This window comes from Ailuropoda melanoleuca, chromosome X, assembly GCF_002007445.2.
Source record: "Ailuropoda melanoleuca isolate Jingjing chromosome X, ASM200744v2, whole genome shotgun sequence".
NCBI lineage: Eukaryota > Metazoa > Chordata > Mammalia > Carnivora > Ursidae > Ailuropoda > Ailuropoda melanoleuca.
Genome location: NC_048238.1, coordinates 111,963,911 through 111,990,936, shown reverse-complemented (window position 1 = coordinate 111,990,936; position 27,026 = coordinate 111,963,911). Strand labels below are relative to the sequence as shown.

Genomic DNA, 27,026 nt, shown 5'->3' with positions numbered 1-27,026 from the left:
CATCGTAGGGAAGGGAACCATCAATTATGTGATCTCGGCCTCTTCTCAGAGAAAACTGGTTGATGCGGCTGCAAACTCTTGCCCTCGGACTTTTTGAGACCAGTAAGCCCAGTAAATTTTTGTTTTGTTCAGAAACTCTTCTTTTTTTTTTTAATTAGGACTCCTGCCTTAACACCAGCAAAGCACTAGGGTGCTAAGGAATTCTGCTGTAGGAATGTCGGTTCCCTTTGCTTCCAGGGATCCCTGAAAATTTTTGTGGCATTAACAGTAGGAGATGGGGCCCAAGACAAGGAAAAAGAGTTTGCTGTTGGAAGCCATCAGGCCCTTCATCACTGAATTGCAGAGAGCAATGTAAATCACAGGGTACTTGCAGCCCAAGGAGTCTTAAAAGCATTTTCGCAACGTTCTGGGCCCGCAGAGATTTCTGGGTAAAGACTGAAGTTGAAGGGACGGCTTCCCTGCTGTCCTCACGAATTAGGCCAGGGTGTGGGCCGAGCTGGGGACCAGCCGTAGCGGGAGCGCGCTGGTCTTTACACCTCCGACCCCTTCGGGGTTCAGCCTCCGGGTCCGGGCGTGGGCGGGTCTAGGGGCGGGGCGCGGAGGCGGGGCGCGGGCGGTGCTCCGCCCCCGCCCGCCCAGCGCGCTGCCTGCGGGGTGCTGACGGGCCCCTGCGCCGCCTCCGCCGTCTCCACCGCCCCGCAGGCCTCCGTTCTCGCGCTCCCGGTTCAGCGCGGCTCGCGACTCCCGGCTCGCGGCCCTGCGTTCAGGCTCCTGGAAGATGACGCTCAAGGCGAGCGAGGGCGAGGGCGGGGGCGGCATGCGCACGGCGCTCTCCGACCTCTACCTGGAGCACTTGCTGCAGAAGCGCAGCCGGCCTGAGGTGAGAGGGCCCCGCGGTTCCCCGGGCGCAGGGTGAGGGGCCGGGGCTCGGCTCCAAGCCGCGCTGCCCGCTGCGGGACCTGCTCAGTCCGTGGCCCGGCCCCGGGGGGCTGCCCTCGGAGTGGAGGCCGCGGCGGCTACCGGGCTTCCTTTGGAGGGCCCCAGGTGCGGCGGGTCGTTTCCCCCAGGAGCCCTTGTATGTGGAAATCAGGAGAGGCCGCGGCCTGTACAGAGCGCTTATTAAGGCCAAGGAAAACTTCGTGGACGGAAGTCAGGGTTAGAGAAAGACCTTAAGGAGCAGATCCAAGAAGAGTAGGTCTGCCTGCTCGTCGTTGAAATGCTTGTGTTTGGGTCAGCGTTGTAAGACCTCTAAAGCGCTCACTCACCGTCCCTCCGCATTTAGGGAGGGCCCCTTGTGCTACTGTGCAGATGGGGCGGCCGGTGTCTATTTTCTGGTGGAAAAGGAATCCAGGGATTCCAGAGGTAACTGGGATGGGTGGGAGGTAGCTGTTAACCTCTATCCTCAAAGATGCCCTGAGAGGATGTTGATCATTTTCGTATTATCTCTCATAGTTCTGAGTGTGGATTTCACCTAGCAAACAAGGTTGTCTCTTAGGCAGAGCTACAGCCACCAGAATGCTCACTCACTCATCTGCAGGCTGACACTGGCCCCCAGATGGAGCCATCACCCCAAATATAGGCACAGCAGCCCCTCCAAGTAGCCTGGCCTTCCTCACAGGTTGGTGGTCAGGTAGTACTAGTGAATGTCCAGAGAGAGACAGAGAAAGAGAGAGCACAAGCCAGGCAGCAGCTGCACTGTCTACAGGGACCCAACCTCAGAAGTCAGTGTGAATCTCCTTCCTAGGCTGCAGGATTGTTCTGGGCAGGGCTATATCATGCTCACTGTTTTTATTTTAAATGCCTAATAAATAGGTCCTCAGAAATGTTTATGAATTAATGAATGACTGAAGAGGTGGACCTTAGAGATTTAGCATAAACTTAGCTGTCCGGGCTCCTGGCGCAAGAAAACAATGGATAAGCGTCAGCACAGGGTTCACACCTGTGTGTTGTTTCCAGTCATGATGGCAAATGCATAGTCATGTAACCATCACTAAAATCATGATACAGAACATTTTTACCCCTCCAGAAAGTTCCCTGGTGGTCCTTTACAGCCATTCCCCCCAACCCCAAAAACCTGGAAATCGCCCTGGAAACAGAGCTGTTTTGACACTAGCATTTGGCCGTTTCAGGACTGTCTTATAAATGGAATGCGGCTGTATGCAGTCTTTTCTATGAGGCTCCTTCCACTCAGCACAACCAGAACCCCATATATAACTAAGTGACCAGACCTTGTGTAAACCTGTCTGCTCCGTAGGGCAGGCTTGAGAGATTGTGGGCCTCTTGGAAAAAAGGCCCTATCACCACGAGACTTCTGTTGTCCTACACCCTGGCTCTGAGTCAGCAGTTGTAGTGGAGCTGTGAGTTTATCCGCAATTACTGCACATGCCCTGCCGGGTAGCCAGTTAGTTTTGCTGTTCTTAAAGGATTTGAAGAAGAGGAAAGAAAACTTGCTAAATCCCTGAATGGAATAGCATCCAGATCTACCATGGTGCGGACATTGGAGGGAGGATCTCCAATGGTTTCTTGAAGTTCACCTTCCCTCTGGGACTCCTATCTTTGCTGCCACCACTAGGCTCTGCCTCTCCCTTGCTGTGTATCCTTGGGCAAGCTTCTGGGCTCTCTGTGTCTTAGGCTTCTCTTCTCTGTCAGACGGACCTGTCTGGAGAGTTGTAGGGATGGTTCCGTGAGGTAATGCTTGTCAAACACGTTGACCTTCACGGGAGCGTCCATTGTCTCCTGAAGAGCGGCCTGTGCCAGAGCAGTCCACACATCTTCCCTCCTGGCAAGAAGCAGGCAAACCTGTGGCAGAGCTGTTGGCTTCAGTGGAATCCAGAAAATGAGGAAGCTGAAACCTTCATTTAAGGGGAATGCTTTCTGTAAAAGTTCTAAAGACTCAAAACCCAAAGTTTCACTTCTGATTATAGTTCACGTTTAATATTGAAAACGTATGGGACCGCCTGGGTGGCTCCGTCAGTTAAGGGTTAAGTGTCTGCCTTGGGCTCAGGTCATGATAGCCCCCCACTCCCCACTCCGGGGAGTCTGCTTCTCCCTCTTCCTTTGCCCCTTCCGCTGCTCGTGCTCTCGCGCTCTCTCTCTAAATAAAATCTTTTTAAAAGGAAGATAATTTTGCAGTAGATTTGAACTATAGTCTGGCTCCTGTATTTAAGTATATTTGTTTTCTTGCAGAAACTCATAAGCTATCTGTGGCCTTATTCTTGACAGCAGTACTCACGAGTGCACATACAATTGGTTGTAGAATTCCTCTTGTATCCTGCTCAAAAGAGCACTTGTCCCATGTAGTAGGACGTTGAGAATCCCTCAACATTCACTTGGGCCTTTCCCACAGTGAAAAAGGACCTAACAAAAAATCTGGCCCCAGGTAAGCTTCCCCTAAGATCTGTCTGTTTGTCCTTAGGCAGGCAGATGCGTTACTCCACACTGGTAGTCGTCCATTCTGACGCGGTCTTGTTGATGGCCTACTCTGTGCGGGCCTGGTTCTGGAGCTGAGAAGTCCAGAAGGGAGGACGCCGAGGCAGGTGTGGAGTGCCGTGTGTAAAGCTGTCAGACCTTGAGTCTTGCCAAATCTAGGATATCGTCGGTGAATAGTGCTCCAGGCCAGGATGACTGCTTGTGCAAAGCCATTGAGGAGGTTCTTGCCAAGTGTGACATTCAGAGTGTGATCATTCTTCGTTGTGAAAAGTAATACACTTGTGGCAGCCAAAAAATGTCCTGAGACACTGTCAGATGTCCCCCGGGATAAGAGAGACAAAATCGGTTGACATTTCGTTGATGCAGAAATTTCACCCCTAAGCAGTGAATTGCTCAAACCTTTCAGTGTTGCTAAAAATGGAGGGCCCTGGGTGTGGAGTGTAGGAAGGCAAGAGAAAATGCAGCTCCGAAATTGTCTGTAGGGAAGGGAAGTGACCCCAAGGGTGGGAAACAGGAAGAAAAACTCTGAATTAGGGAACCAGAATTTTTTCTGATTCTTCACTTTTTCCTTTTCCTTCATATAAAGAAATATACACGCATACATACATGTGTAGGTTTTTGCTCAAAAGTCACCTTCCCTGCAAGGGAAGAAGCCTTTGCCTCTGTACATAGTACACCGGGTAGATAAAGTGCATTGGAAAAGGATCTTTAGAGACCTGACCTTTGGACTGATTGATGTATGTTCTCCGGCGGATCTAGTGCCTGAGAAACAGTGCACCTAGTTAATGTATGATTTTAAGATAGTTCTTGCCAGAAACTCCTGGCTCCTAGGCCTTCCTCTCCCCAGCTCTTCCCCAGCTCTTGTCATTTGTGGTAAAAGTGCTAATCTCTTTCTGATAATACCTTAGAGCACTCTCGGTTTTCTCAGTTTCTCTTTTTTTCCAAAGTGGAGTGGGATCCTGCCCAGGCTGATGTGGGCCAGCTCCCATAGTCTGCCCTCTGGTGATGGCTTGTGTTCTTGGCTTGGCCTTTTCCTAAGTCTCCACGCGGAAACAGTTGGCAAAGAGCCTAACAGTAGGCTGAACAAATGTTTGTTCTTGCCTGCACTCACTGTCACTCATTCTTAATCCGAGCGTTTGGATGAAAAATCCAGCTTTAGTTGCTCTGTTCTATTCACCCGCACCCCCGCTCACCCCCACTCCCCACCCCCACCAAGTTTGTTTTTCATCTTTTTTAAAATTCCAGCTTCCTTTGAACAACTGCCTCTGCCCTTTGAACCCTGCCGCAGATGTTTCCTCCAAAGGGTTTCAGGGCAGCAGGCATTCCCACTCCAGCAGTTTGTACAATAAAAGGCCAGAAGGCTGCAGAGCAAAGGCCAGACAGTGGAGTCCTGGGGGGATGTTTACTCCCCAGTTTCTCCAGACCTTGAGCAGTCATCTTTAACCAGAGCCACTCCCCATTGCCCCCGGGGGCTCTGGGGCCTCCCGCGTCCCTGGAGATGAGGGCTGTGATCTTTAAGTTTAAAGTGAACTCTAGGACATTTGCCTTTATTACTTGTTCACCGTTGTGTGTGTCACTTACCAATCACGTGGCAGTGGTGGCGATGGTGGCAGGAATGACTCAGAAACAGCAGCACGTGCCTTGCGAGTCATTCATGTCATCCTGTTCGAGGTGTATGTGGGGGGCTTATGTTCCAGCTCAAGGAGACAAAACGAACAGAATAAGCAATCAAATATATATCTCTCAAAGTGGAATGTATTACCAGCTGGGGAAACAAGACAAGTTACGGCAGATCAGGGGGCCAGGACAGGTGCCGGGTACATGGGAGGTCAAAAGATGGGCGAGTTAAGTATCCCGAGTGGAAGGCAAACACCTTCTCCTTTCTCCTAAGTTCAGTGTGGGCCGGTTGTGTAGCAGAACACTGGGATGCAACTTCATGGGGCAAAACTTGTGTCTGAATCCTGATTCTTGTCTTTGCCTCCCGCTGAAGAGCAGACTGCTCTTTGGTCTGCTCCAGGACTTCCTGTGGTCTTCCTCTTTGTGCCCCTGCAGGTGCCACTCTCCTCATCAATCAGAAAGCCTTTGTGAAGCTCCATTTCCCAGGTTTTTGTTTTCTTTTGTTTTGTTTTTGGATTTAATTTTTTAAAATTTTTTGTTATGTTAGTCACCATACAGTACATCCTTAGTTTTTGATGTAGCGTCCCATGCTTCATTGTTCGCGTGTAACACCCAGTGCTCCATGCTCCAGGCAATATGTGCCCTCCTTGATACCCATCACTGGCCTATCCCAGTCCCCCACCCCTCTCCCCTAAAGCCCTCAGTTTCCCAGAGTCCATAGTCTTTCGTGGTTCGTTCCCCCTTCTCTTTACCCCCCCCCATTCTTCCCTTCCTTCTCCTACCAATCTCCCTACTATTCCTTTGGTGTTCCATAAATGAGAGAAATCATATGATGATTGTCTTTTGCTGCTTGACTTATGTCGCTTAGCATAATCTCCTCCAGTCCCGTCCATTTTGCTGCAAATGTTGTGTAAATGTTCTTTCTGATAGCTGAGTAATATTCCATTGTATATATGGACCACATCTTCTTAATCCAGTCATCTGTTGAAGGGCATCTCGGCTCCTTCCACGATCTAGCTATTGTAGACAATGATGCTATGAACATTGGGGTGCATATGGCCCTTCTCTTCACTATGTCTGTATCTTTGGGGTAAACACCCAGTAGTGCGATTGCTGGGTTATAGGGTAGCTTAATTTTTAACTTTTTTGAGGGACCTCCATTTCCTAGTTTTGAAGAAATCTGAAAACCGTGTTCTGTGTCCTTTGAGCGCTTACTGTCTAAGACAACCTTAAACTTGATGGAGGCTATCTTTTCCATTTATCACTTACGTCGCATGAATGAATGACTTCCCCTTATAGTGATGAGCTGCCGAAGGGCAGACAGCGTGACTTAACTATGTGAAGATGTCCCTCACTTCATGTGGTCACAGACCCACAGATTAAATTAAGGAATCACCTTTACTCTGTCTGTGTGTGTGTGTCTGTCTGTGTGCGTGTGTGTGTCTGTGTGTGTACACAGACATCAAGTGTAAGTATATGTCAGTATATCCTTGCTCCCACAGTTGTCTGTCGTGAGGAGATACAGGGGGCTGGTTGGAGGAGCTTGCTGTGAGGTGAGATCGAGAAGTGGTGTAGGGAAGTTTCACTGAAGACAGACAGGCCCTGCGGAATGTAGAGTGTCTCAGGAAGTCAGGGTTGCTCAGGGACAAGTTTGCAGTGGAGAACGTTGTACTTTGCTTTTAGAAGCCTTACTATTACAAGCTGGTTCTTTAGTTAGCACATTGGAGATTTCCGTTTATCTTAGTCATCATTCACAACTTCGGGTGAGTGTAATGGTGACTCTGAGTCATCGCAAGGAACATCTTGATGGGTAAGCACATTTGAAAGACCAACCTTTGGGACAGCAGCTCTTGAACTTTTCTGACTGGAATGTGTTCTGCCTCTGGTAAGCTTTGCTGAGCCCTTAATTTAAAGGCTGACATGTTAAAAGCAATCTTTGCAATAAAGCTGGAGAAGAAGAATATGAGGTAAGTGCGCCGGGTTATCTGCCTCTCCTAGGTACACTATCATGTGGGCTTCTTCCCCTTTCAAAGGTCGCTTTGTATTCTGTGGACTAAGACTTTCTAATCTGTCACTGTCGAGAACATTATGCAGGTTCCCACTGAGTCTGGAAACAGGTGAATCATCGTAAATGGTTTATTGACAGTACGTTACGGCACGTGATACACTAATATGAGCCATGTTTCCTGACTTTATGGCCACCTGTGGTTAGCAACGCACATAACTGGTAGTTGCTGATAAGCCTATAGAATTCATTCCCAAGTTGAGTTTTCAGCTTTCTCAGCCCCACAGTTAGTAGTGGTAAGAAATTCATAAATGAGGGTCAAGGGAAGTCCTGTCTTTTATTTCATACTCTGAGGCCAGAAATTTGACACTTGAGCTCATCATTTTTTTTTTTTTGCAACAATCATACAGTCAGTGGTCCTTGAATTCCTCGTTCTATAACACATGCAGATGGTGAAACCATCCAGATAGCACAGATGGTGAATTTGAGAAGAGGAAGTCTTCCTTCCAACTTGACACTACTTTTCCTCTGGTTTTCTTGAGTCTGCTGACTGGAAATGTTGAATGTCGTACCCTGTTGCGGGCATCTGTGAAGAGTGTTAACCACATGGTCTCGGGTCACCATGGGCCATGCTTTGAAGAACTGTTTGGTTACTGTGTGTCATGGCCTCTTACTTTTCTGAAAACCGATCCTGTTCAACACATAGCTCTCAAGGATGTGTCGTCGGTACCCATTCTTTGGTAACAAGCTCTCCTGGTTATAGTTGTTGGGTTGCAAACTAGCGCTACTTGCCGGCCATTTTGTTACTTATTTTGTGCAAATAAGTTTGTTCCTGTGTACTAGGAGTTCAATAATAGTACAGTATCAAAACCATGCAATCGACATTGGTACAAGGTGTGAGTGTAGTTCTGTGCCATTTTATCATGGGTGTATATGTATAACCGGCACGCCAGTCAAGGTACAGAACTGCTCTGTCGCCACAAAGACCTGCGTGGTGCTGCCCCAGGACAGTCACGTGTCTGCTCATCCCTACCATCTCTCATCCTTGGCGACCACTACTCTGTTCTCCATTTCTATAATTCTGTGATCTCAAAAATGTTATATAAATGGACTCATATAATATGCAGCCTTTTGAGATTGACTTTTTTCACTCATTAGAAGGCCTTTGAGATCTATCCCAAGTTGTGTATGTTAATAGTTTGTTCCTTTTTATTGCTGAGAAGTGTTTTGTGGTATGGATGGACCACAGTCATCTGTTGAACTGATCACCAACTTTATAGCCATTCTGGTTGTTTCCAAGCTTTGGCTATTAGGAATAAAATTGTTATGAACCTCCACATTACAAGTTTTGTGTGAACATTTCCCTCAGGGTGCTGTTGCTGGGCTGTAAGGTACTTGTTGTTTTTAAAGATTTTATTATTTGTCAGAATGAGAGAGAGAGAGAGAGAAAGAGAGCGCTTGCACACAAGCAGAGACAGAGGGGTGGGAGGGGCAGAGGGAGAAGCAGGCTCCCTGAGGAGCAGAGACCCAGCTTCTTCCTCTGCCTGTCTCTCATGAATAAATAAAATCTTAAAAAAAAAGAAGTACCTAACTCTCTTCCCAGATGGCCATTTTACATTCCCACCAGGAAGGGTGGGAGATTCAGTTTTTTCGCATCCTCACCTGCAGTTAGTGTTGTCATTGCTTTTATCTTCGCTGTTGTGATAGGTGTGTGGTGGGATCTCTTTGCGGTTATAGTTTGCATTTCTCCCTGATGGCCATCCTTCCTTCCTTATCCTCTTCAGTGAGATACCTGTTCCTGTCTTTTGCCTATTTTTTAAAAAGATTTATTTATTCATTTTAGAGAGAGAGAAGGAGACAGAGCACGCATGTGTGCATGTGGGGGGGAGGGCAGAGGGAGAGATAGAATCCCACCTCCAGCGAGGAGCCCTATGTGAGCTGATCCCCGAACCCCTAGATTATGACCTGAGCCCAAATCAAGAGCCTGATGCCCAACCCACTGAGCCACCCAGGCTCCCAGTCTTTTGCCCATTTTTTAATTAGATAGTTTCTATTTTTTTAGGTCTTTATTTAAATACCAGTTAGCATAGTGTAATAATAGGTTCAGATGTACAGCACCCAGTGCTCACCACAAGTCCCCTCCTTAGTCCCCATCACCTAGTTCACGCATCCCTCCCTGCCTGCCCTCTGGGAACCATCAGTGTGTTCTCTAGAGTTTTTCTTTTTTTCAAGTTTTCTATTTAAGTTCCAGCTAACATACAGTGTTGGATGTTTGGTTTGTAAACGTTTCCTCTCATTCTGTAGTTTGTCTTTTCATCCTCCTCACACAGGCTTTCACAGAGCAGAACTTCTTAATTTTTAAGAGGTCCAAATTATCAATTTTTCCTCTTATGGATCCTTTTTTTGTGGCAGGTATAAGAACACATTGTCTAGCCCTAAATCCTGGTGACGCTCCTATGTTGTTTTTCTAAAAACTGTTAGAGTTTTACACTTTACATTTAAGTCCATGATCCATTGTAAAGGTGAAAGGTTTAGGTCAGTGGAGTTTTTTTTTTTTTGGTCCATATATGTCTCATTGCTACAGCGCCATTTATTGAAACAACTACCTTTCCTCCATTGAATTGTTTTTGCACCTTTGCCAAAATCACCTGGGCATATCTGTGTGGGTCTATTTCTGGGTTCTCTATTCTGTTCCATTAATCTGTGTGTCTATACCAGTCTTGATTACTAGTAACTATATAAGTCTTGGAAGTGTGTAGACTAATTTGTTGTAACCCACATGGATCAGGTGCAGAGCTACTCCTCAGCCATGTGAGCAGTGCCAGGTCTTCTGAAATTTCTAAAGAGAGCTTGGAATCTTCTGCTTTTTACTAAATAAAAGTATGTGGTCAAATAAAACAGATTTGTGAGTTGTCCATTTACAGTTTCTGCTTTAAATTATACCATTATTTCTTCATTTATCATCCCACTCACTGTAGAGACTACCTCTTGACTCCCCACTTTGTAAAGGGACAAGATCAGTGGCCCCTTCCCTTCACTTCTTTTCTCCCAACTTCTGTCATGGTGTTGACATTGACAGTCTTCAACTATGATTGCTTCACGACTTGTCTGTAGGTAGATTCTGAAAAGGGGAAGTCAATAAATGGTTTTTATATTATTCTAACTGACTGCCGACCCAACAGCTTTATCCCACTTCTCCCTGATCTTTTTTTGTGTTTGTTTATTTGACAGAGAGAGGGGGAGCACGAGCAGGGGGAAGGTCAGAGGGAGCAGCAGGCTTCCCGTTGAGCAGGGAGCCTGCCAAACCTCGGGCTTGATCCTGGGACTCTGAGATAACGACCTGAGCCAAAGGCAGGCGCTTCACCGACTGAGCCACCCAGGTGCCCTCCACTTCTCCCTGATCTTGTTTGAGACAGCAGGATGCCCAACTCAGTTGTTATTTTCTGAGCTCCTTTGGCCACCTGGGACAGCCACGATGTGCAGTTCTGGCTGAGGAGACATGAATAGATGTCCTCTGGCCTGGCTCTTCTTCCTGCCTTGAAAGTGGAGCTGAGAGCCAGATTGGTGGTGTTTCGGGAGCTGTTTTCACCTCAAGCCTCCTTTGTTTGGTTTTCTGTGCAGGGACTCCTGAGCCCCAGCATGGCACAGTCCTCCGTGGCTGTTCTTCGATGAGCAGGTTCCTGGCTCTACTGTCACAATTCTTCTTGGTCTATGGCCTTTTCCCTATCATCTCCTTTCTGTCTTCTAGAAAGTTATTGAAATCTCTCATCCCTGGTGACTTCCTCGTGTTTTCTTTTTTGTGGGTTTCTATTTTCCTCTCCCCTTTTCCCCTTTCATTTATACAGGGTCCAGGATACTTAGGCTGCCAACTTGAGCCTGGATCACAGTCAAGACAAATTTTATCTTGCCGGAATAGAAAGCTTTGTGCTTTCTGGCACTTTTGGGAGTAATATGTTTTCATTTGACTATATAGAAATTTATTAAAAAATGAAGGGATGCACGAAATTTTGAATGCTGACCATTTTTAAATAGGTATATCTTTTTTTAAAACAAAAGATTTTATTTATTTATTTGACAGAGACACAGCGAGAGAGGGAACACCAGCAGGGGGAGTGGGAGAGGGAGAAGCAGGCTTCCCACTGAGCAGGAAACCTGGTGCTGGGCTCCACCCCAGGACCCTGGGATCATGACCTGAGCCGAAGGAAGACACTTAACGACTGAGCCACCCAGGCGCCCCAAATCCTGACCATTTTCTTCAGCAGTGTCTAAGGGTGATCTGTTACTATCCTTGTTTTGCAAATGAGGAACCTAAAGCACAGAGAGGTCAAGAAACTTGCCCAAAGTTACCCAGCCATACTTGAAAGAGTCAGGGACTCAAATCCAGTATGTGTACAGTTCTGTGAAAAGGTTTGCTACGTGGTGTGTGTATGTCAGGACACCCCCATACAGATGCACTGGTAACTGTATTATTAGACCATTTCCTGTAGAGCACCTTCAAGTTATATGAAGTTCTGTGCTCCCAGGTGCCCCAAGTTGATTTTCAAAATACAATACAATTCTATTTTCATACCAAATTCTATAGGACTCATGTGACATATATGTCACGTGAGTATTTTTAAGTTTTAGTTGCTACACAAGGCACTTTTTCTTTCTCAGCACTTCCCTCTTTTGAGGCTACCCAATAACTAACACGCCTTCAAACCTCACCATCTTATCAGAGTTTCTACTGACCTCTTAGAAAAGATGAAATAAATTAAAATTTAAATATCATTTTATATTATTTCATAAGGTGCACCCCCAATGTTATGAGATGTACATCTGTCCATAGGCCTCTACCCTCTGATCTTCCAGTCCTTTCCCCTCTAGGCCCTTGGCTACTGCCCAGGAAGAAATGAATGAATGAATCTAGACCTAGACAGACACATTCGCCGCTGGGGATATTCCCACTTCCCCTTATTCGCAGTGTGGGTGGTGAAGCACGCCACTCACAGTACCCCCACTGTCTTTGAGGGTACCCCCCCAGGTGTGGCTGGAATCTAGTGGCTATCCATTTGGACCTTGTACTCAAATACTGAATTTACCCTTCCATAAACCAGAGTCAGGCCTATTCTTCTTCCTCTAGGTGGCCATATTGTTTTTGATTTACTATTTTATTTGGGGTGGGTGGGGGACACTTTCAGAGGTTTCCACTTGACTTGATAGCTCTTACCACAAGCTCTGGGCTACTCCAACATTAATGGACTAGAAAAATGAGGAAGAACCAGCAAAGGAGACTGAGAAGGAGCCCTTCAGGTAGCAGTTATTGGTGTGTGGAATCCAATGGACAGCTATGCCAGTTTATTCATCATACTGGTGATGGACTTTTGACATCCTTCCAGGTTTGGGCTTTTAAGAAAACTGTTGAGCTGAGAAGGATACAACACCACTTCCATGGGATTCCTACCAAAAATGTACAACCTCAGCCTAATTGTAAGAAAACATTAGACAAACCCAAGTTGGGAGTCTACAAAGCAGCAGGCCTGTCCTCTTAAAAATGTCAAGATCATGAAAGACAAAGAAAGGCTGAGGAGCTTTTCCAAATTAAAGGAGGCTAAAGAGATGTGAAAACTGAATGCAGTGCCTGATCCTGGGTCCCAGCCTGGGAAAGAACATATATAGCTATAAAGGACATTATTGGGGTACTTGATAAAATTTAAAGAGAAACTGAGGACCAAATATAGTGTTGTATAAATGCTCAATTTTCCTTTTTGAGAAAGTTTTAGTTCTCAGAAAACACACAGAAGCATTTACGGGTTAAGGAGCATAATGTCTTCAGATGATGTTTAAATGATTCCAAAAATTAAATTGTATAGTATTTTCTTTTACAAAATAGTGCTGCGATGACATCACTATCCACATCTTTTGTTCCTCACTTTCTGTTCTGTTACTCTGTCTGTCAGACAACACAGTGAGTGCCAGTTGTCCAGCTTTGCCTTTGTCAAGATTGGGAGAAAGGGGTCCCAGTGGAGATGTGATCTTGGGATGGTGGGAGGGGGCGTCCCTTGGGTTCAGTGGTATTATTGTTATCATCATGGGCCAGGGGCTAATCCTAAATGCCTAATTCTCTTCCTATTTGTAGCCAAAGATAATCTGTGAGAGACTAATGGTAACCTGAATCATCTTTACGCAGAGCATCAGGTTGTTTGAATGAATCCCACCCTGGATCTTGGCTATAGACTGTGAGCGTGCATGCGTACATGTGCGTGTGCACCCGTGCATGCACCATGCAAGTACGTGGCCCCTTACCAGAGACCCTTGGTGCAGCACCCTGGATATCAAACCCATTACTGTTTCTGCAGCAAACTGGATAAACATGTCTATTAAGTTAGATAATAACATTTACAAATAGCCTCACATCAATTTAGATGAGGGATGCCAAACTTATGAAATAACCATTGGTTTTCAGAGTCTTTTAGATTTTAGAATTGCAGTTACAGACAGACAGCAGGCCTTTGCTGCCTCCTTTATCCATTGCTTTGTTGCTTTGATCTGACAGGCTGTGTCACACCAGGTGAATGCTGTGACTGAAGATATGTACACCAATGGTTCTGCTGCCCCAGGTAGCCCTACCCAGGCCAAAGGGCAGGAAGTACGGAAGGTGCGACTCATACAGTTCGAGAAGGTCACAGAAGAGCCCATGGTAATCTCTTATCATATTCTAACCCACTGTTTACTCTCGACCCCTTGAGTCCCTGGGCCACACAAAGAAATGCAGAAGGCTCTCAGCCCTCCCTCAGATCTCTCCTCCCGGCAGCTTTCACGCCCATTCTAGCCGCAGATGAAGAATCTTTCTCTGAAGAAATCACCTTAAATTGTCCTAAAGATAAGCTCAGGAAGAGCTGAAATAAAGCTTACTGTGCCATTTGTCTTCCTTGCAGGGAATCACTCTGAAGCTGAACGAGAAGCAGTCCTGTACGGTGGCAAGGGTGCTTCACGGCGGCATGGTGCACAGACAGGGTACTCTGGCGGGTCGTAGGCTGTCTTTCACTCAGGGATTAATCATTTACTCCCTTTTCAGTGCTGAGGGACAGGAAGCTTATAATCTTTAAATCCAGGAGCATTTTTGTGTGGGTGGCAAGAGATTTTTTGTGGCTTAATAACTGGCTCTTTGTATGACTTGCCCAGTGCCACCATCTCTCCCTCTGAGTGTTCTTACACACCTATTTATACCAATATTTTTCCATGTAATAGTTGAGCAATTAAATATATGCAACCTATTGCATGGGACTTTGAATACATAAAAGTGAAGGAAACAGACCATCTCTACTTCCTGGAGCCAACAATTAAACTGAGAAAATACACATTAAACAAATAATTACAAGTAACCGTTGTATCTTCTTACTGTGAAGGTGCCATCAGTTTTCAGATGCATCATTTAGTAAAAGCTGTTTGTGGCGGGGGTCGGGGGAAGAGAACATTAAAATAGGACACGTTTTTAGTAGCTGATGATAACCTGTATTTGCTACTTGATTCATTCCATACTTTGAGCCCTACCCTTTGATGTTTAGTTTGGGCTTTTTTTGTATCTAGGGTGGCACAAATATTGGTAACTACTCTTCACATAGAATCTAACCATTGATTGACTTTACCGTTAGGTGGCGTTTGTGGGTTTTAGCTGCACAACGAAACTGCCCAGTGCTTGCCTTGCTGCATCCCTCAGCGGAATCAGAAGAGCCATTCCCTTCCCCCATGCTTAGAACGTGCTCTAGGTCATGCTTGCTTTTCTGTGGTATCTTGATTTCTATTGACAGCTCTTGTTTTAATGTTTATTCTTTGTGGACTGATTTTGTGTTTTGTGGTAGGCTCCCTTCACGTCGGGGATGAGATCCTAGAAATCAATGGCACAAATGTGACTAATCACTCCGTAGATCAGCTGCAGAAGGCGATGGTGGGTATTTTCTATGCCGTTGATATGTTTGCGAACTATGGATCCACATTGGTGTCACTGTGCATCATTTTTTTTTAAAGATTGATTTATTAGACAGAAACAGCCAGCGAGAGAGGGAACACAAGCAGGGGGAGTGGGAGAGGAAGAAGCAGGCTCCCAGCGGAGGAGCCCGATGTGGGGCTCGATCCCAGAACGCCGGGATCACGCCCTGAGCCAAAGGCAGACGCTTAATGAGTGTGCCACCCAGGCGCCCCCCCTTTTTTTTGTGCATCATTTTTCTATCAAATCTTTATACTTCGTTGAGGGGACTCTTACCGCTGCTAATCTTTATTCTGTGCAAGAAAGGACAGTTCTGTACTTTCATCTAGTAAATTTCTAAAACAAGGTGAATAACCCAGAGTGTCTGTCTAGAAAGAACACTGGACTGGGTGTCAGAAAGCGTTGGTCTTTAAGGGCAGCTCTTAAACCCTGCTCTACTTTATGCTAGCCATGATTTTGAACAAGTGAATTAATTTCTCTAAGTCATCTGTAAAATGAAGATAGGACTCCCTATTCATAGATTTGTTATGAAGAGTGGATGGGATATTATAAAGGAAAAGTTGAGGGGCGCCCGGCAGCCTGCATCGGAAGAGCGTGCAACTCTTGATCTCCGGGTTGTGAGTTTGAGCCTCACATTGGGTGTAGAACTTACTTTAAAAAACCCACATGAGGTAGTTGGGTGTCGTTGGCCACATCTCAGACACTCAGCAGTGGTATGCTAAGGGACATGCCAGGGAATGAACCAGAGAAAGCAGCTTGGGAAAAAGTGTCATTTGATCAAGAGTCGCATGCCCTTCAGACTGAGTCAGCCAGGCGCACCCCCGCCCCCACTTGGGTAGCTCGCCTAGTGCTGGGTTCCAGTACGTGGCCCTAGGGGCGCTGGGCCCGCTTCTGCAGAATAAACCCAGTGTAAAGATTACAGCCCTCAGGGGAGGGGGTTCTTTTCATTTTAAGCCTGAATTCTGGCTTGACCTCATCTCTGGGGATGACACAGTGGGAGTTATAACCACAGGGAGTGCCGTGTAGAAATAAACTTTTACAATTAGAGGAACAAGTGAGGAGCATCCCTGGTTCGGTCGGTAGAGCATGTGACTCTTGGTCTCTGGGTTGTGAGTTCGAGCCCCACATTGGGGGTAGAGACTACTTAAAACTAAAATCTGCTTCTGACTAAATGAAATAACTGAAACCAGATTTACCCTGCCTTTTGAAACAACCAAAACCCTAAACATCCATGTACCTAATGACAGAGCTTCAAAATACTCGAAGCAAAAACTGGTAGAACTGCAAGGAGAAAACGACAAATTCACAATTACAGTCCAAGATTTCAGTATCTCTCTCGTAATAATCAGCAGAACAAGTAGCTAGAAGATCAGTGAGGATATAGAAACTGCGCAGAACCCTACAGTGCTATTGTCCTAAAAGAAGGCACAGGGTACGGACTTCATTTCGATTCTGATGCAAACACACAGTATAAAACCACATGCCTACCACCTTGTGGGGTCATAAGAACGTCACTGCCAGGATGTCCTGTCTGGGTGGCTCAGTCACTGAAACATCTGCCTTCAGCTCAGGTCATGATTCCAGCGTCCTGGGATCGAGCCCCCGCATGAGGCTCTCGGCTCAGCGGGGAGTCTGCTCCTCCCCCTGGTCATGCTCTCTCTCTCTCTCAAATACATTAAAAAAATCTTAAAAAAAAAGAACATCACCTCCATCCCTGGAGCTTCACCTTTGTAACAGTCTTCACCACCCTCTGGAGCAGGCTACCTGTTTCCTGGTGGAACGTTGATCTGTGGAGTCCGTCTACCTGCTTGTCTCTCATCTAAGAGGTTATCTGGGGCCTTTTCCCACCTGTGAGAAGGAGGTTACCAGCACAAGAAGGGTGATTTGTTTCCCCACAGCATATCCTCCACAAAGCAGGCCGCTCTGTGATTTGGCCAATGGTTGCCTCTCAGTAAGACTGGATGCATTTTTTTCCTCAGCTTGTGGTGTGACTCTAACCTTTGCAAATACGTGAACCTTCAAAATTTGTGCTTCCTTTTGATTTATGAAAATATAATTGAGTACGTAAAAGTTAATTTGTGTCATGACAGAAGAGATCATAAATAGGCTTGGAAAAATATTTGTTGCACATATAATAGGTAGAAAGTTAGTAACTCTAATATTTAAAGAGTTTCTAAACTTGGTTATAAAAAGACACACAACCACAGAGAAAACTAGACAAAAGGTATAAGAAAAGAGGCTCAACTTGAATTACAGTAATGCAATCACAGAATAACGCAACCATGAAATACTTTCCACCTATAAGATTGGCAGAATGAAAAGGGATGTTAACATGTAATTCTGGCAAGAATTTGGGGAAAAGGGCCTCTCATAAATTCCTGATGAGAGTGGAATTGCTATAATCTTTTGGAAAAGTAATTTGAGGACGGCTATTTTTTTTAAAGATTCTATCCATTTATTTATTTATTTGATAGAGCACAAGTAGGGGGAGCGGCAGGCAGAGGGAGAAGGAGAGGGAGAAGCAGACCCCCTGCTGAGCAGGGAGCCCAGTGCGGCCGGATCCCAGGACCCTGGGATCATGACCTGAGCCGAAGGCAGACACTCGACTGAGCTGCTCAGGCACCCCAAGGACGGCTATTAAAATGTTCTTACCCTTTGATTCTGCATTTATACCATGGGATTCTATTCTGTAAAAATTAAAATGCAAGTATAGAAGAATATATGTTCAAGGATGTCTATTGCATGGGACGCCTGGGTGGCTCAGTCAGTGAAGCGTCTGCCTTTGGCTCAGGTCATCATCCCTGGGGTCCTGGGATCGGCCCTGCATCAGGCTCCGTGCCCAGCATGGACTCTGCTTCTCCCTCTGCCTGCCACTCCCCGTGCTCCTGATCTCTCTCTCTCTCTCTCTGTCTCTCTCTCTCTCTGATAAATCAATAAATAAAATCGTAAAAAAAAGAGGATGTCTATTGCAGCAGGTGATAGTGAAAAAAACTGGCAACAATTGACATGCCCAGTAATGGGGAGTATGACTGAATGAATAGCATGTTATGGAATAATGTGTAGAGTGTAATCCCATTTTTGTTAAAAGTAAACAAAAATACATACATATGAATATGGATATATGTGCAAATATTTGGAAATGTTTTCTTTGATGTCAAGAAAGGTACGGGTTCCTTTAGGTTCACCTGGAGACCTTTTAGGGTTGAGTGTGGGGAGGAGGGAAGAATCATTAGTTTTTTCTTCATTATTCTTTGCGCAGCTCCGTGTTGTTACACTGGTTTATGGGGCACATGAGACTTTGATATCGAAGGAGGAATTGTCCTACAAAATTTCAAAGTCTACAGTAGAGATGGATGTTGGAAAAACACACTCTTCGGGCACTTTGAGAGGGGAAATAAGACTTTATGAAACCCCAGATCATACATTATATATCCATTATAATTTTATTTCCCCTTTCTTTTTTAATAGAAAGAAACCAAAGGAATGATCTCATTAAAAGTCATTCCCAACCAGCAAAATCGTCTTCCTGCACTACAGGTAGGTGACACCATTTTCTCTGTTGTGTTCTTTGAGGTTCGATTGAAATGACATGATTCTAATTTTAAGTTCTCAGTATATCATGAGTGTAGCTGTCTGGTGCTCTCTGAACTAAATTAACATCCATTACATACAGGCAGACCTTCTTTCTGAGTTGCTTGTTTGTAACCGATGTGAAAGGAAAGGGTAATCTCTTTATTCTAAGAAGAAAATGGGCAAAGCAAATAAAGCGATAATTCACAGGAGGAAAAATACAAATGGACGCTGACCGTATGAAAAAATAGCCAATTTTACCAGTCATCAAAGAAACACAAAATAAAATGTGTGCAGTATCATTTTTCCCCCAAGCAAATTGGCAAATCTTTCTTAAGATTTTATTTATTTTTTTTAAGATTTTTATTTATTTATTTGAGAGAGAGAGCACGAGCAGGGATGAGGGGCAGAGGGAGAAGGAGAAGCAGACTCCCCGCTGAGCAGGGAAACCCAACGCAGGACTCCATCCCAGGACCCCGAGATCATGATCTGAGCCGAACGCAGACACTTAACTGACTGAGCCACTCAGGCGCCCCGCAAATTGGCAAATATTTTTAAAAACAGTAATAGCCCAGTGATTAATAGTACCAAAGGAAAGAAAGAGTCCTCTTTTTTTGAGTTCAAATTTTTTTTTTTTTTTTTAAAGATTTTATTTATTTATTTGACAGAGATAGAGACAGCCAGCGAGAGAGGGAACACAACCCTGAGCCGAAGGCAGACGCTTAACCGCTGTGCCACCCAGGCGCCCCTTTTGAGTTTCGATCCCATAACGCCAGGATCACGCCCTGAGCCGAAGGCAGACGCTTAACCGCTGTGCCACCCAGGCGCCCCTTTTGAGTTCAAATTTTAAAAAATAGTTTATTTTTGAAAGTTGGAGGAAGAGTATTGCCTACAAAACCCAAGTCCCCTGGATTTATTTATTTTTAATTTTTTTTATTATGTTACGTTAGTCACCATACAGTATACATCATTAGTTTTTGCTGTAGTGTTCCATGATTCATTATTTGCGTATAACACCCAGTGCTCCATGCAATACATGCCCTCCTTAATACCATCACCGTCCTATCCCATTCCCCCNTTTCTGATAGCTGAGTAATATTCCATTGTATATATGGACCACAGCTTCTTAATCCAGTCATCTGTTGAAGGGCATCTCGGCTCCTTCCATGATTTGGCTATTGTGGACAATGCAGCTATGAACATTGGGGTGCATATGGCCCTTCTCTTTACTACGTCTGTATCTTTGGGGTAAACACCCAGTAGTGCAATGGCTGGGTCATAGGGTAGTTCAATTTTTAACTTTTTAAGGGACCTCCACACTGTTTTCCAGAGTGGCTGTACCAACTTGCATTCCCACCAACAATGTAGGAGGGATCCCCTTTCTCCACATCCTCTCCAACAATTGTTGTTTCTTGCCTTGTCTATCTTTGCCATTCTAACTGGCGTAAGGTGGTATCTCAGTGTGGTTTTGATTTGAATTTCCCTGATGGCTAATGATTTTGAACATTTTTTCATGTGTCTGTTAGCCATTTGTATGTCTTCATTGGAAAAGTGTCTGTTCATATCTTCTGCCCATTTTATGATTTGTTTATTTGTTTCTCGTGTATTGAGTTTGAGAAGTTCTTTGTAGATCTTGGATACCAGTCCTTTATCTGTGGTGTCCTTTGCAAATATATTCTCCCATTCCGTGGGCTGTCTCTTAGTTTTTTTGACTGTTTCCTTGGCTGTGCAGAAGCTCTTTATCCTGATAAAGTCCCATAAGTTCATTTTATCTTTTATTTCTCTTGCCTTTGGAGATGTGTCGTGAAAAAGGTTGCTCTGGCCGATGTCATAGAAGTTGTTGCCTATGTTCTCCTCTAGAATTTTGATGGATTCCTGTCTCACATTGAGGTCTTTCATCCATTTGGAGTTTATTTTTGTGTATGGTGTGAGAGAGTGGTCAAGTTTCATTCTTTTGCATGTAGCTGTCCAATTTTCCCAGCACCATTTATTGAAGAGACTGTCTTTTTTCCACCGGATGTTTTTTCCTGCTTTATCAAAGATTAGTTGCCCAAAGAGCCGAGGGTCCATTTCTGGGTTCTCTATTCTGTTCCATTGGTCTATGTGTCTGTTTTTGTGCCAGTACCATGCTGTCTTTGTGATCACAGTTGTAGTACAGCTCGAAATCCGGCATTGTGATGCCCCCAGCTTTGTTTTTCCTTTTCAACAGATCCTTGGCGATTCGGGGTCTTTTCTGGTTCCACACAAATTTTAGGATTGTTCATTTCAGCAGTTTGAAAAATGGCATTGGTATTTTAATCGGGATGGCGTTGAAAGTGTGGATCGCTCTTAAGAACACTTACTCAGAATTCATTGAGACTCTACCTTAGACACATCCCTTCGCTAGAAACTGGAGGTGATAGACAGAGAAATGGGTCCATTCCCAGTTCGCAGACAGCTCAACAACGGTAGAGGAGAGAAAGTGTTTGGATAGGGCCTTGACAGATGAATGTATGTAAAAGTTTCTAGTGAGGGTCATTTATGTTACCGTGGCAACATTTTCTTTTTAAGCAATCTTTTTAAATCAAAGTTTGGGTATACGTGGGTGTATGTATATACTACAAAATATACAAATCACAAGTATAAAAGTACCCATCTGACCAGCACCCAGCTCCAGAGACAGAACATGGCTACGAACCCCTGGACCTATTTCCAGTTATCATAACCCTAACTTCTAACATCAGAGACAGGTGTTGCCCCTTTTTTAAATTGTTGTAAATTGAATCATACACTATGAATTCTTTTATTTCTCATTTCATTCACGCAGTATTATGTCTGTGCTGTTTCATAGATGATTCCTTGTCCTTCGTTTGCTTTCCAAAGGTCATTTGCGCAGTTGCCCCAGACGCTCACCAGTACTTTTTCTTCATTGTGGCCATTGTGGTTTTAATTTCTATTTTCCTGGCGACTAATTAGACTAAGCTCTTTTTTTTAAATGTTTTTCTCCATTTGGATGCCCTCTTTTATGAAGTACCCATTCTGAGGCATTTTCTTACTGATTAGTAAGAGCTCTCAATGTATTCTGCATAAGAATGCTGTCCTGTGTCTTTATGAGACTAGCCTTAGTTCTTCAAATTGCGTTTGGAAAAATTTACTATCAAAGCCAATGGGGCCTGTGTTCATGTGTGTTTGGGATGAGGGGAGGACCGTGTTCCATAACAGCTTTCAGTACTTTCTTGCTCATATTTTCAATTTCTTGTGCTGCTTTTGGGAAATTGTGTTTTGTAAGGGATTTGTCAAGTGTATTCATGTGAAGTTGTTCATGATATCTTCTGAGAACCTTTTCCGCATCTCTAGGATGTCTACCTATCTTCTACACATTGATTTTTATAGTTGGCCTGGTAATATATTCAGTAGATGACCATACTTAACTAATTCCTCATTCTTGGAAAATTACCTTGATTCCAATATTTCTGTCTTGTAAATAATGCTGTGGCGAACATACTTTTCCATACATCATAACTGACAACTTGTGCATAGAAGGGGATCATGGAGACCAGGGGTATCCACAGCTTAAGACCTTTGTAACATTCATATTGTTTATTTAACATACTGTGAAAAGATTTCCCCAGGAAATATGCATTTCTTTTTTTTTTAAAGATTTTTATTTATTTATTGGACAGAGATAGAGACAGCCAGCGAGAGAGGGAACACAAGCAGGGGGAGTGGGAGAGGAAGAAGCAGGCTCCCAGCGGAGGAGCCTGATGTGGGGCTCAATCCCATAACGCCGGGATCACGCCCTGAGCCGAAGGCAGACGCTTAACCGCTGTGCCACCCAGGCGCCCCGGAAATATGCATTTCTGATAGTAGCTGCTTTGTCCTCCAAGACAGACAACTCAGCCCCAGTAACCACCAACATGTTGGAGGGATCAGGTCCGACCACAGTTTCAATCACTTCTCCCTGCTGTTCACTCAATCCTGACCCTATTTACTTATAGCAGAACTTTCAATCAAATACGCTGATGCTGGCGTCTCTCAGTTCCCTTTGCCTTATTTTTTAGATGTTCATGAGAGCACAGTTTGACTATGATCCCAAAAAGGACCATCTGATCCCTTGCAAGGAGGCGGGACTGAAGTTTTCTACTGGGGACATCATCAAGATAATCAACAAAGATGACAGTAACTGGTGGCAGGGGCGGGTGGAAGGTTCCTCCAAGGAGTCAGCAGGATTGATCCCTTCTCCTGAGCTGCAGGAATGGTGAGTCGCTTTTGTATGGGTGAAATTTACCAACGGAAGGACTCATGCTTGCCACGCATAATCGCTCAGTTTCAAAAATCTGTCACCTCGTGTGTAGTTTCTGTTTCTTGACCAAGTGTAATGGCTGAGGGGGCAACAGTAAGCCAGTGGACTTGGCTTGCAAGCCATTGCAGGTAAAGGAGCCCGAGTGAAGCGCTCTTCATCTGTCTGTGGGCCTCTGTTTCCTCAAATGCTTTCCCTCTGCTTCCAGAGCAAGTGACAGCACTGGAACTGGAGCCCTCTCTGGTCTCTGTCTCCCAGGCTAGTGCATTTCTGAGACCTGCAGAAAACAGTCACATGTGAAATGTGTGTCCATGATGCAAATTCCCAGTACGTAGAAAAAATAAATCCTGCCCCCGAGTTGGGTAGCTCGCCTAGTGCTGGGTTCCAGTACGTGGCCCTAGGGGCGCTGGGCCCGCTTCTGCAGAATAAACCCAGTGTAAAGATTACAGCCTCAGGGGAGGGGGTTCTTTTCATTTTAAGCCTGAATTCTGGCTTGACCTCATCTCTGGGGATGACACAGTGGGAGTTATAACCACAGGGAGTGCCGTGTAGAAATAAACTTTTACAATTAGAGGAACAAGTGAGGAGCGTCCGGCTGGTTCGGTCGGTAGAGCATGTGACTCTTGGTCTCTGGGTTGTGAGTTCGAGCCCCACATTGGGGGTAGAGACTACTTAAATATAAAATATTAATACAAATTTGGAATTAGAGCAACAAATGAAATATAGCGCCAACCGTGCATGGTAATGGTGAAAGACCCAAACAGGTTGGCTGTGGCTTCTAGGCCATTGTCAGAGGTAACACGTTGTGAAGAACATTGCAGGACTGGGAGCTCGAGGCCACGAACAGCAGATGGCTGAGGAAGACACGGTAGTACATGGTGTTCACCCGGGGGCTGTGACTTACTGAGATGTGCAGTCAGTGTAGTGGGTTGCAACAAGGATTTCTTTTGCAAAATGACATCAAATAGAAGTACTGGAATATATTCGGTGTATCTAAGAGGAGGTATTATTTTATGAAGCTGCTGTTTTAGTTGTATATGTGATGTGTTTGTATGTTTTATTTATAGATATATATGTGCATATATACAGCTGCATTGTATAGTATATTTCTTATACTGAAGTCGGGTCGTAAAAATTCAAAAACCAGTGAACCAGAGAAACTGAGTTGTTTCTGGGTTGTGTATGGAATCTGCTGAGAGGTATGGGATACAGACTCCAGGTTTACCTGTCTGAAGGCAGCTTACAATTCGTTGTGCTCCAAACTGCCTGTTATGCACTTTGTAGACATTCTGTAGCTCTGCAAACAGGAGGCTCAGACTAACACAGTGATGGCTTCTCAGGGCGCAGTCACCTCCCTTGCCTTTCTGGAGCGTTCTTATGTGGGTATCTACATACCTGGCACTGGAAATGTGTCCAGGAGCGAGTGACCCCCCCATCACATCCTCCCCTCAGTGCAGCCTGACCATTCCAGCTGGGCTCCTTCCACTTGTTTCTTTGTGTACCTGTTGGCTTCTCCATACTAGTCTAAACCCTGCTCATCACAGACCCAGAGCCTTCTACTCACAGAGGACGGGGTGGGAATGGGAGAGCTGGAGGGAGAGAGGGCAGCTGAGGGGGTACTGGCAGAAACACAGAAAGCAAGAGACTGGGGGGGGGATATGAGAGAGACACAGAGATTGGAGAGAGAATGAGACGTGCACACATAGGCTGAGAAAGAGACGGACACACAGAGAGAGATTGGGGAAGCGGGGAGGGAGAGAGGGACAGGCTGAGAGACCGGGGAAGGGCCTCAGTGAGAGTGAGGGCTGAGAGAAAGAGGGGAGCGGATGAGAGAGACACCGAGGGGGTGTAAGAGAGGAGAGGGTCAAGGACAGCACGAAGTTTTTGGCAGATTGGTCTGGAAGTTGGGTTTTTTTTCCAATATTTTATTATTAAGTGATCTCTATACCTAACGTGGGGCTTGAACTTCCAGACTGACATCGAGAGTCACAGGCTCTACGGACTGAACCAGCCAGGCGTCCCCGGCCTGGAGGTTTGATGTACAAGGGGAAAGGGCTCACCAAGCCCTGTCACGGCATAGGCGGATGACCTGGGGCTTTTACGCTGAGGTTCCAATGATATTGGTCATCTTTTCCTGCCAGGAGAGTGGCAAGTGTGGCTCAGTGTGCCCCAAGCGAAGCCCCAAGCTGCAGTCCGTTTGGGAAGAAGAAGAAATACAAGGACAAGTACCTGGCCAAGCACAGCTCAAGTAAGCTTCCGGGCTTCCTCTCCGCTGACTTCCGGCGGCAACAGGGAGATGGTTCGTGCATGCTGGACCATAAGTTACACAGAAAGCAGCCGTGTCTTCTGGTTTTCTTTTATTACAACATTCATCTTCCACTCATTATCCTCACTCCTCAGGTAGCCAACCGAACAGCCTTCCAGACCTTTCTCAGTGTGTCAGTGCCATCAGCACGACCAGCTCATGGTCTGAGCAACCCCAGAAAAGAGCATGTTTTCCTGAGAACTAATTTTGGTTTTATTTTTTACCTACTGTGGTGGGTAATATAATATACTACGATTATAAATGGGTTCAAGCAGATTGTAGATTAACAGTTGAATAAACTGCCATTCAGCTCACCCTCCCTAGTGATTAGCTTTTCATCTGCATCTCTGTCTCTGGCAGCAGTGAAGAAAGAACACTGGTGTGGAGGTGGGGGATAGAGAGATGGGATGAGTAGCCAAGTGGCCCATCCCAGGGGGCTGGAGCGCAGGGCAGCACGATGTTACTGCAACTATGGAGAAGAGAGAGGAAAGAGGAGAATACGGGGTCCAGAAAATTAGAGTCCAAGGAATTCACTGACAGACAGAATCATGTTGAGTTCAGATGGAAGACGTTGGGAAAAGCAAGAAATAGACCCAAAGGAACGGCGTCCATGGTCCAGAAGTGGTATACGGTGACGGCCTGTCTGTCATTCTGTCACTGCTGACTGTGGTTGTTCCTGACAGTGTCCCAGCTGGTAGAGTTGGCCAGAGTCCCCATCACCCTTTTGTTAAGGTTACATGAAGTTTGCTTGGCTGAAAAAAGCAGTGGGGCGATTAAGGGTCTCACTGCTTCCATCCCAGCCCCTGTAGCCTATTGCATACCAGAGTTCGTCTTCTAAAACCAAAATACGATCATGTCACTTCAATGAATCCAGGCCCAAGTCCTTTCTCCCCGGGCTCAGCTGCCTTCGTGCCAGGCTGACAGACTTTCAGCTCTTTCCCACCTCACCACCAGAACCATGTTCTTCCCAGCTGTGGAAATGAACATTGCTTGGTTTCTTTGTCCCTAGTTTTTGACCAGTTGGATGTTGTTTCCTATGAGGAAGTTGTTCGGCTCCCTGCATTCAAGAGGAAGACCCTGGTGCTGATCGGTAACTTCTCGTTGCCCCCTCCTCCATGTTGCTTTGCTGGTTAGGGTACATTTCCCTCCTTACGGTCCTGCCCGCGGTATATGATGCCCCCGCTTCCTCCCTCCAAAAAAAAAAAAAGGCAGTGAGGAGGAAAAGAGAAAAAAAGGCAGTGCAGTCTCTTGGGCTCTCTGAATCCTTACAGGTGTTCCAATGCAACTAGACCTTACAAGTTTTTCAGCAACTAATTATTTTAGGTGGGCACCTCACCACCCTGTCTTTAGAGTTAAAACATTAGTGGCTTAGAGGAACTGTGTTAGGGTCCCAGAGAAATTTCCAGGAAAAACACTGCTTTAAATCCAGTTCCACTGGGGCACCTGAGTGGCTCAGTGGGTTAGGCGTCTGCCTTCAGCTCAGGTCATGATCCTGTGGTCCTGGGATCAAGCCCCACCTTGGGTTCCCCGCTTAGCGGAAAGCCTGCTTCTTTTTCTCCCTCTCCCTCTGCCTGCCGCTCTGCCTGCTTGTGCCCTCTCTCTCTGTCAAATAAAATCTTTTAAAAAAATCAGTTCCATTAATTTCAGAGAGCTCAGTAAAGCAGATATCTTTAGAAAACCTCTGTGGGAGCAACAGTTATGTTCCGAGTCCTGGCCCTTAGCCCTTAGAGTCTCCTCTCCCAACTGGGACACAAGGGCCTGAAGCCCTCGATCCTCCTGCACTTAAAGGAATGCGTGCCCCTCCCTGACCGCAGTCTGGAAGCCACACTTGCTCACTTTCACCCACATCCCATGT

General features: G+C 45.5%; 1 protein-coding gene across 1 annotated transcript in view; it reads left to right on the top strand.

Moving 5' to 3' along the window:
- Window positions 1–637: 637 nt before the first annotated feature.
- Window positions 638–27,026, top strand: part of MPP1 (membrane palmitoylated protein 1) — a 30,905-nt gene continuing 4,516 nt past the window's right edge. The window contains exons 1-8 of the mRNA XM_034648962.1: window positions 638–880; window positions 13,587–13,730; window positions 13,969–14,047; window positions 14,893–14,978; window positions 18,486–18,554; window positions 22,628–22,824; window positions 25,008–25,114; window positions 26,181–26,261. Coding sequence (XP_034504853.1) covers window positions 779–880; window positions 13,587–13,730; window positions 13,969–14,047; window positions 14,893–14,978; window positions 18,486–18,554; window positions 22,628–22,824; window positions 25,008–25,114; window positions 26,181–26,261 — 865 coding nt within the window. The 5' untranslated portion in view covers window positions 638–778. The remainder of the gene's footprint in view (window positions 881–13,586; window positions 13,731–13,968; window positions 14,048–14,892; window positions 14,979–18,485; window positions 18,555–22,627; window positions 22,825–25,007; window positions 25,115–26,180; window positions 26,262–27,026) is intronic.